General features: G+C 52.2%; 1 protein-coding gene across 2 annotated transcripts in view; it reads left to right on the forward strand.

Moving 5' to 3' along the window:
• The window catches only part of PPL (periplakin), a 43,211-nt gene that overhangs the window by 19,697 nt on the left and 13,395 nt on the right, over positions 1-10,119 (forward strand). For both annotated transcript variants that reach the window (XM_015591066.2, XM_015591067.2), the window contains exons 2-9: positions 1,016-1,115; positions 5,611-5,765; positions 6,425-6,545; positions 7,168-7,293; positions 7,380-7,421; positions 8,523-8,684; positions 8,790-8,897; positions 9,794-9,889. In XM_015591066.2, coding sequence (XP_015446552.1) covers positions 1,016-1,115; positions 5,611-5,765; positions 6,425-6,545; positions 7,168-7,293; positions 7,380-7,421; positions 8,523-8,684; positions 8,790-8,897; positions 9,794-9,889 — 910 coding nt within the window. The remainder of the gene's footprint in view (positions 1-1,015; positions 1,116-5,610; positions 5,766-6,424; positions 6,546-7,167; positions 7,294-7,379; positions 7,422-8,522; positions 8,685-8,789; positions 8,898-9,793; positions 9,890-10,119) is intronic.

The following is a 10,119-nucleotide window of genomic DNA, read 5'->3' on the forward strand; positions in this document are numbered from 1 at the left end:
ATTAGTGATACATGCCTAGCTCTGCTTTTAAGCAAGGGAAGATTGAGCTTTGTCTTGATGTGTGCAGGTGACCAAGCGTTCAACTAGAACCTAATGCCGTCATTTTATTTCCATGGAATTTATTTTGGTGGTTTCTCCCATTTATGGCAAGGGTTTCTGGTTTTCTGTTTACAATGTGAAACTCAAATTCCCCTTTTAAGTACGTTTATTTAAAGAGTATGTAGATTGAAAGAAAAAGATCAGGTATTTAACAATAAGGGTGCTTGCACAAAAACTTGTACCCGAATGTTGATAGCAGCATGATTCGTAATGGCTAAAAGGTGGACAAAACCCAAATGTTCATCCACTGATGACTGGATACACAAAATGTGGTCTATCCAGGCAAGGGAATATTATGCAGCCATATAAAAGGATGGAGCACTGACACAGGCTACATCAGGTTGAACCGTGAATACATTATGCTAAGTGAAAGCCAATCATAAAAGGCCACATATTATATGACTCCATTTATATGAAATGTCCAGAGTCTGCAAATCCATCGACATGGAAAGTAGATTGGTGGTAGCCAGGGGCTGGAAGCAGGGGCAATGGGAATGACTTCTAAAGGGTGCAGGGTTTCTTTTTGGGGCGATGAGAATGTTCTGGAATTAGATAGCGATGATGGTTGTGTAACCTTGTGAACATATTAAAAAGCACTGAATTATGCTTCAGAAGAGTGAATTTTATAGTATGTGTAGAATTGTATCTCAATAAGAAATATGGAAAAAAGGGCAAAGAGTCTTAGAGTGAATGACCAGAGTCGGGGCTGATTCCTCCCGCCCAGGTGCTGTCTTGTTTCTGTGGCTTTGTGATGTTGCGGGGGGAGGGGTGGGCAGCCAAGCTGCATCCGAGGCTCGCTGGGCAATTTCTGCTCAGAGCCTGGGGCTGGGGACTGCCTGGAAGGCCAGGGCACTGGTGGGGACACGGCCTCTGCCTGCCAGGCTCTCAGCTAAACTTCGCCTTTTCCTGTCTGCAGCATCTCTAACAAGGAGCTGTCAGAGCTGATCGATCAGCTTCAGAAGAATGCCGACCAGGTGGAGAAGAACATCGTGGACACAGAGGCCAAGATGCAGAGCGTGAGTGCCCCTCACCTCCCACCCAGGTGCCCCTCTGAGCTGCCAACCCCACTCTGGGACCAAGGTCCTATTTGACCCAGTGGTTCTCATCTAGGGTCATTCTGCCCCCTAGGGGGATAAGTTAGTACATCTGGAAACATTTTTAGCTGTCACAACTTGGGGAGTGCAGTGGACAGGTGTCTAGTGGGTAGAGGCCAGGGATTCTGCTGAACGCCCTACAGTGCACTGGATGCCCGTCCTTCCTCCCCCCGCTACCCAGAGAGATCCAGCCCCAAATGTTAACAATGTCAAGGCAGAGAAACAGAGGAGGAACCTCTGTTATGGCCGGTAACACCAGCGCCCAACCCTAGGTACCAAGTTTCTGCAGCTTACGGCCTACCTGGAGGAGAACCACAGTCTCAGGAGGCAGGCCCTGGTTAGGATCTCAGCTTTGCCACTTACTATGTGACCTTGGGCAAGTCACCTTACCTCTCTGTGCACGTGATTCCCTCTGAAAGGGTAAAGGCCATCATCCCCATCACTTGGGCTGCTCGCTGTAGCAGCCCAAGTGATGGGGATGATGCAGGTGCAGTACGGGGCTCAGTATCTTATCAGTGTTGTCTCTCTTCTCATACGGCCACTGCCACTAAGATATGTGTGAGCCTCCTCCCTTTTCAGAGGAGAGGAATCACTTTCCTTCTCTGTGCCTCAGTTTCCTTTTCCTCTTCGGCAGCATGGGGATAACAACCACCCTGAGCTGTAGGTTCTCCTGAGGCTTCTGTACCATGTGGGATGCCGGAGTCTCCACCAGCCCAGTTTCAGCCCAGTATAAACTCACCAGTGGTTGAGTTTATACCCATTTCACAGCTGGAGAAACTGAGGTTCAGAGAGGGCCAGGATGACTAGTCAGTGACAGAGCTGTCTCCCAAAGCATCCTGGAAGTGGGGTTGCCAGATTGAGCAAATAAAAATACAGGATATCCAGTTAAATTTGAATTTCAGAACACAAATACAATTTTTTTTGGGTGTAAGTATGTCCCGTGTACTATTTGGGATATACTTATACTATAAAATTATCCACTGCTTATTTGAAATTCAAATTTAACTAGGTGGACAGGTCCCAAAGGAGTTCAAGTTCTGGCTGGTCCCAGTGCTGTCCCCAGGCACTGCAAGAGGAGCGTAGCTGCTCCTCCCTCTGACCACCCAGGTGTCCACCCACCTGAGGGCCAGTCCACAGGCAGCCCAGAGACCTGGGGGATGGCACAGCTAGGGGTGGAGAATGGGGCAGGAAAGGCAGGTGGGAACTCTGTGCCCTGCCAGGGCCGCTCCTCTCTACGCCTTCCTTGCCCTCACCTGTCCGGCCACCTCCTGCCTTTCCCACCTCAGCACCCACCCCGCCAGCCCCTTTCCCTCCGGCCTCACCCCACCTCATGCTCTTTTTTTCACTCCCTTCTGTCATGGCTGCTGTGGTGGTGTGTGCTTTCCTAAATGAAAACAGCTTTCTGGGGTGTGTCCTTTTTTCTGCTAATAAAAGTAATATGTGTTCGTTATGAACATTTCAGGACCGATAAACAAGTCTAATGAAGCAAATTAAAATCATGCACAATACCACCACCAGAGAGATCTGTCCGCTATTAACATTTTGGTGTAGCTGACCTTTTCGTGTGTGCGTGTGCGTGTGTGTGTGTGTGTGTGTGTGTGTGTGTGTGTGAGAGAGAGAGAGAGAGAGAGAGAGAGAGAGAGAGAGAGAGAGAAAATAGGGTCTCGCTTTCTTGTTTTATTTGCTTAGAGAAATGACTCAAAAGTAACAACGATGTATTTGGGAGATAATTTTTGACTTTTTTTAACTTCAAATGAATAAACTCAAAAAAGATCAGGATTTGAAGACTTCAGGGACTAATCTTTCTTTTTCTTTCTTTTTCCTTCCTTCCTCCCTCCCGCCCTTCCTTCCTTCCTTTCTTCTTTTTTTTTAGAAGGAAACATCATTAATTTTATTGCTCAGAAGTTCTCTAGAATTTTCCTATATTTTTAATTGAAGTGAGATTCGCATAACATAAAGTTAACCATTTAAAGTGAACATTTTAGTACACTTAGTACATTCACAGTGTCATGCGACCACCACCTCTACTTAGTTCCAAGTTATTCTCATCCCCCTCAAAGGGGAACCCCACATCCATTAACACTCACTCCCCATTCCCCCTCCTCCCAGACCCTGGCAACCACCACTCTGCTTTCTCTCTATATGGATTTACTTATTCCAGATATTTCACATAAACAGAATCATACAATATGTGACCTTTTGTGTCTATCCAAAATTTTAAACATGCAGAAAAGTTGAAAGAATTGCACGAGTCCATCCATATTCCTACCACCCAGATTCCACCTGTAACATCTGCTGAATTTGCTGTCACTCACCTGTCCATCAGTGTATGTGTAATTTATTATTAGAGCTATCAGTCCCTACGATTTTTTTCTTTTACACTTAAAAATCTTTTAATAGAGGTGTAACTTACATAAGGTATATAGAAAGCATCTAAATTTTGAGAGTTCAGCTCCGTGAGTTTTTGCATCAGTAGCTACCCGTGTAATCACTGCTCAGGTCAAGATAGAGAATATCTCCTGGAAAGCTCTTGACCTTCCCAACTGTATCCCCCGGAGGTAACCACCATGCTAACCTCTATCGCCATCCATTAGTTTTCCCTGACTTTGAACTCTTGAACCTACCATGGCGTCTCTCAGCTAGATGTTCCTTTCTTGTCTCAGCCAGCATGTTCTGAGAAGGCTCGCATGACTTAGGTAATGATTAATTTACTTCCTCCTTTTGCAGAATTAATCTTTGACAATATAACTGCCCAGGAGAGAGCTTCAGATCAGCTGGTGATGAGGGAGTGGATAAAATTCCACCCAAGCCAAGAACCGTGATGTTTCGTTGTAGTTTTTTAACAGGCCAGACCCACCCCGGGGTGGGAAGATGGCCCAGCCTCACGGGCCTTCTGATACTTGGGCCTCACGTCCAAGCCGCACTTGCCCCTGGCCATCCCGGAGGTGGTGGGGAAAGAGGGCTGGACCCATGTTTTTACCCTGTACCGTCACCTCCGTTCGATTCTTTTGTCTTTTGCCATGTCTTCCTTTCTTTTCCTTTTTTAATAGCTTCATCAAAGCTTATTTTAGACATCAGAAAGTGCTCCCACTTCTAGTGTGCAATGCACTGATTTTGAGTCGCTTCACCGAGTGGCACAGCCACTTCCATAAATTGGTTTCTGGCCGTTTTCGTCCCCTGGCGAGATCTCTTGTGCCCATTTACTGTTGATTTCTGTTCCCACCCCAGGCCCTCCAACCATTCATCTTCCCTCTGTCTGTGGATCAGTCGACTCAGGACAGTTCACATAAATAGAATCCTGCATGACGACGTGGCCTTTGGTGTCTGGCTTTTCTCACTTCACTGTTTCCGAAGCTCTTCGTGATCAGTAGTCCCATCTTTTTTCTGCTGCGTGAGATTCCTAGCTCACTGTGATGCCTCTTCTGAAGCAGGTGTTTTCCTTATTCCCGTTGCAGAGATGGGGACACTAAGACCCAGCGATGGGGGGAACCGGCCTCCTCGAGGCCTCCATGTTACCCCGGTCTGCCCTCTCAGCCCAGTCACTGACTCGTCACCGCCTCCCCTGCTGGCCTGGGGTCCCCAGGGCCTGGCACAGAGCCCAGCCAGGCTTCATGACTATTGACCAAATGAATTAACGGGCTATGTTTAGAAACCTGACTGCCAATTCATCGTTCTTCCCTAAACAAGCAGAGGCCCTGGACTCAGCGACTTATCAGTTTTTCCTCCCAGATGTCCACCCACTCTGTTCATTCTCACCGTTTCTGCTGGCACTATCCCAGTGGGGGCCACCTCAGCCCTCACCGGGGTGCTGTTGTAACTGCTGACTGCTCTCCCAGCTTGTACCTTCTCGCTGCAGAGCCCCTCGAGGAATAGCCTTTAAGGATAGGCAAGGCCATGTTACTTCCCTCCGAAGAGCCATTCCACGCTGTGATCTACCCTGCCTCCCTCTCTCACTGCCCCTGACATCCTGCCTTCCAGCCATGGTGGCTTCAATCACAGCTTGCCCTTTCCTGCCTCAGGGCCTTTGCACAGGCTGTTCCCTCTGCTTCGAACACTCTTCCCTTGAGTCCATCATTCTTACTTTGTGTCATTGCCTCAGAAGGGCCTCCCTGACCACTGGAATTAAAACAGGTCCCCCTCGTTCCACTTCTGGTGTATTTCCTTGGTAAACACTGACTTATATGAACTTATAGTCACCTCTGTGAGGTTAATGTGTTGACGTGCCTTTCCGGTGGTCTGGACTGTGTCCCAGAGCCCCCCACAAATTGGCACGTGGGCTCTGTTTGCTGAGTGGCGGGAGAAGAGGGTAGGCGAGGCCGAGGAGCCCCTCCCTGGCTTCTCGATTCTTGGCCCCCCCATCCACACAGTGCCCACTCAGTCCCCATCTGCTGTCCCCCCTCTCTCGTGACTCTCACAGGACCTGGTCCGGCTGCAGGAGGGCCGGCAGCCTGAGCACCAGGACACGGCCCTGCAGAAGGTGTCAGACTCAGAGAAGTTGCTGTACGTGCTGGAGGCGGACGCAGCCATCGCCAAGCACATGAAGCATCCCCAGGGGGACATGATTGCCGAGGAGTAGGTCCCTTCTGCTTTGGGTCTTGGGGAGCCACTCTGGGCCAGGGCAGGAGGGCCACAGCCCACTCTACATTCAGGATCCCAGTCTGGGTTTATTGAGGGCTAATTAGATGCCAGGCGCATGCCCAGTTCTGATCACGGTGTGACCACAGCTTCCTGACCACCATGATGTCTGACCTCCAGGCTTTTGAGGACACTTTCCCACTGTCTGATGCCCAGCCAGCTCATGGTCCTCACCTTAGCTCTGATGTGGATAAATCAATACCCAAGACATCTCCCCTGTTCTCCCACTCCCCTTAGCAGGGGCAAGGGTCTCTCGGTGCCCCACGGCTCCCTGTGCTGGTCCCTGTCATGGCCCATACCACGCCTGTGGCCCCTGTTGGACCATGGGCTCCAGAGAGCAGTGGACCTGCCTGTTTCTTCCCAAACCTCTCCCAGTTTTGGGTACACAGTCAGCCCTGGGGAAGCGTTGATGGAGGAAGGAAGGATGAAGGACAGTGGACAGGAGGAAGGTTTGAGTGTTTGTCTGGAACCCAAGGCCCCTGTCATCCTGTCCTTCTGGGACACTGGGCAGAAAGCCTGAGGCCAGGGTCAGGAGTGCGCAGGCAGTGCCCCTGCCAACTAGCTCACTAACCAGGGCGGCCGCTCTCCACACTCAGCATCCGCCAGCTGAAGGAGCGTGTGACCAACCTCCGCGGGAAACACAAGCAGATCTACAACCTGGCGGCTAAGGAGGTGGACCCGCAAGTCAACTGGGCAGCACTGGTGGAGGAAAAGCTGGTACGGCCCAGGCGCCAGCTGGGGAGAGGGAGCCGTGTGGGTGCGGGGAAAACCCCACCATTTAATGTCACCACAGTCCTGCTCGGAGGGAGTCATGTTCTTGATATTTTCTGATGTTCGTGTCAATTGAGGAGCAAGGCTCAGAGAGGCGTAGCACCTCGTCTAGAGTCACACAGTAGAAGTGGTGGCAGTCGGGACCCTCCTGGGGTTGCCTTCCTATCCTAGCTCACTGGGATCCTGGCAAGCTGTGGGCAGCGGCCGGATTTCTGGCCAGCTACCACTCTTCCCATACCCTCTCCAGCTCGTCTCCACTGCAGAGAGGCAGGGCGTCTGTAGCCTAAAGTCCTCTTTTAGTGGTGTGGCCCTGGGCAAGTGACTCCCCCTGGCTGAACCTCGGTTTCCCCATCTGTGAAATGGACACAGTAACCATGTGGGCCTCTGAGGTTGCTGTGAGATTAAATGAGATGACAGCCTCTCCCCGCATGCCTGATGGGGCCACTCCGCTCGCTCACTCCATGGCCGGCCCCGTGAGGAGCAGAGCCAAGGCCCACAGGGTGGGCTGCAAGTCCCCCGCCCTGTCCCACACCCCGTGCATGTTGTTGTCTCCATCTGCGCCTCCCAGGACAAGCTGAACAGCCAAAGCTTCGGGACGGACCTGCCGCTGGTGGACCACCAGGTGGAGCAGCACAACATCTTCCACAATGAGGTCAAGGCCATAGTCAAGGCCATCGGGCCCCACCTGGCCAAGGTGGGCACCGTGGCGGAGGGGACTGTGGAAGGAGGGGGTCACGTGTGCACTGCTGCCCTAACCCATGCTCTTGGCTCTGTCCCCAGGAACAGAGCAGCGAACTCCAGGCCAAGTACCAGAAACTGCTGGTGAGAACCTGGCGGGAGGGGCTGGGAAGCCGGCGTGGGGACGGGAAGTGTGTGCAGTAAACTTTTCAAACAGAATGGAGGGAGATGACGTGGGAAGAGATGGTACCCCGAGCCTCTGCCTTAGAGGCACCTCAGTTTGCCCTGTGCTCACAAAAACCCTAGAAGACCCCATTCATCTATTGGGATACAACCTGTCCTGCAGGTTGCTTCTTATTTCTTTAGTAAACATATTCTGTGTGCCAAGTACGATGCCATATGTTTTATAAACAAGTTTTTAATTTCCCTTTTTAAAACCTTTAAAGAGTACGTTCTCCTTAGAACCACATAAGTGCTGCACAAGTGCTTTCTCATGGTTTCAAACACCTTGGAGGTGGGAATGAGGGGTGGTGGAGCACAGCCGTTGACAGGCTCTGCAGCTGCCCTGTCTCCACCTCCGGTGGGTGGGGAGACTTTGAACGGGAGACTTTGAACGAGTTGTTTAGCCTCTGGGCACCTCCGTTTCCTCATCCGCAAAGTGAAATTACCGCAAGTCCCTGTCGCACAGGATTGCTTTGTGGACTGAATTAGTTAACGTTGGAGGCGTCCTGAGCACAGTTCTGGCACGTGGTGGCCCTGCGTATGTGTTAGCTGCTGTTTTTATTTGCCTAGGAAAATGCAGACATCCCCCTTCTCCTCTCCGTCCTCCCTGCCCCACCCCCCACCTCTTCTCAGAAGTAAAGCCCTAGTGGGTTATGACTGTCCACCTATACAACGACATGACAGAGACAAAAGTGGAATTTGTGGTTGCTGACGTTTATTGAACACCAACTATATGTCAGTCTGTGCCTTATGAGATTAGTGCCGTCGCCATCCCCATTGTGCAGATGAGTAAACTGAGGCTCTACCGAAACGTCAATTCCGTGAGGCTTCTGGCTGTTTTGTTCACTGCTGTATCCCCAGTGCCTGGAGTGATGCTCAGCAGCACTTAGTAGGTGCTCGGTAAATGTTTGCTGAATGAATGAGTGAGTTTTGAGAGGTCAGCGACTTACGTAAGGCCGGTGGGCAGAGCCTGGTGCTGCACGAGGCGTGAAGGGAGGCCTCAGCCCCGCCTCCCGCCCGCAGGCAGCGTCGCAGGCGCGGCAGCAGCACCTGAGCTCGCTGCAGGACTACATGCAGCGCTGCACCAACGAGCTGTACTGGCTGGACCAGCAGGCCAAGGGCCGCATGCAGTACGACTGGAGTGACCGGAACCTCAACTACCCCAGCCGCCGGCGCCAGTACGAGGTGGGCGCTGGAGCCTGGGAGATAGAGGCAGGGTCCCGGGAGGGAGCGTGAGACTGCCGGGCGGGGCGCTGAGCCCCGCTCCACTGTCCGTCCCACTCCCTGCAGAATTTCATCAACCGGAACCTGGAGGCCAAAGAGGAGCGAATCAACAAGCTGCACAGCGAGGGTGACCAGCTGCTAGCCGCTGAGCATCCGGGGAGAAACTCCATTGAGGTGTGTGTGTACCAGGAGGAGGAGTCGCCTCCTCCAGGGTGGCCTCAGGGCAGCTTCTGCTGTGGGCCACCTGGACATGGGCAGCCCCCATTATCTTGATCCTTTGCCACATCCCACCTGCCCTCGGCCCCTGGACTTCGAGAGCCCATGTGGTGCCTGTATCAGTGTCGTAGGGCTGTTGTAACAAATGACCACAAACTGGGTGGCTTTAAACAACAAATTTATTTTCTCCTAAGAGAGGAGGCCGGAAGTGTAAGATCGAGGTATCGGCAGGCTTATTCCCCTGAAGGCTCTAGAGGAGGACCCTTCCTTGCCTCTCTCCCTGCTCTTGGTGGTTGCTGGCTGTCCTTGGCAGTCCTGGGCTTGGGGCTGCATCACTGCTACCTCTGCCTGTGGTCACATGGCCTTTCCCCTGTGTGTCTCCTCTTTTGACAAGGACAATAGTCATTGGCTTTAGGACCCACCCTAAATCCAGGATGATTTCATCCTGAGATCCTTAACCAGTTACATCTGCAAAGGCCCAATTTCCAAATCAAGTCACATTCTGAGTTCTGGGTGGACATGAATTCGGGGAGAGAGGGATACCATTCAATTCCCTACAATGCCTTTGTGATGATTTAAAAGCACCACTTTGGGCAGACACAGTCCCTACTTGTCTCTTGTGCAGTGTGCAACCCAAGCACCTGTACATGGCAGTTCTGTGTAGCTCCTTGACGTGTCCACTCTGTCCTCTTCCCACCCCCGGGCCGGAGCTGGCTGCCTCTGTGGGACCCACGCCCAGGCAGATGCCAAGTGCTCTCTATCTATCCCACCATTGTCTGTCCTGGAATCCTGCCATCCCTCCCTTGGTGTCCCAGGCAGCTGCCCAGTGGTGACCTGTCCCCTTCTCCTGACAGGCTCACATGGAGGCCGTGCACGCAGATTGGAAGGAGTACCTGAACCTGCTCATATGCGAGGAGAGCCACTTGAAGTACATGGAAGACTACCACCAGGTACCTGGGCCCCAGGGCCCCATCGCTGGGAGCATTCAGTGCCTACTTGGCTCACTTGTGGCCTCAGTGCCACTTCCTCCAGGAGCCTCGCAGGACTGCCTTCCTGGGCCTCCCACTGCTCACGCTTGTGATGCATGCACAGGTGTGCCCCGAGCTTGCCCGGCCCTTGTCCGTCTTGCCTGGGGGCCAGGTCAGTGTGGAGCCCAGGAATGAGTATGCGGGGTTTTGGT

The sequence above is a fragment of the Pteropus alecto genome, unplaced genomic scaffold, assembly GCF_000325575.1.
Source record: "Pteropus alecto unplaced genomic scaffold, ASM32557v1 scaffold44, whole genome shotgun sequence".
NCBI lineage: Eukaryota > Metazoa > Chordata > Mammalia > Chiroptera > Pteropodidae > Pteropus > Pteropus alecto.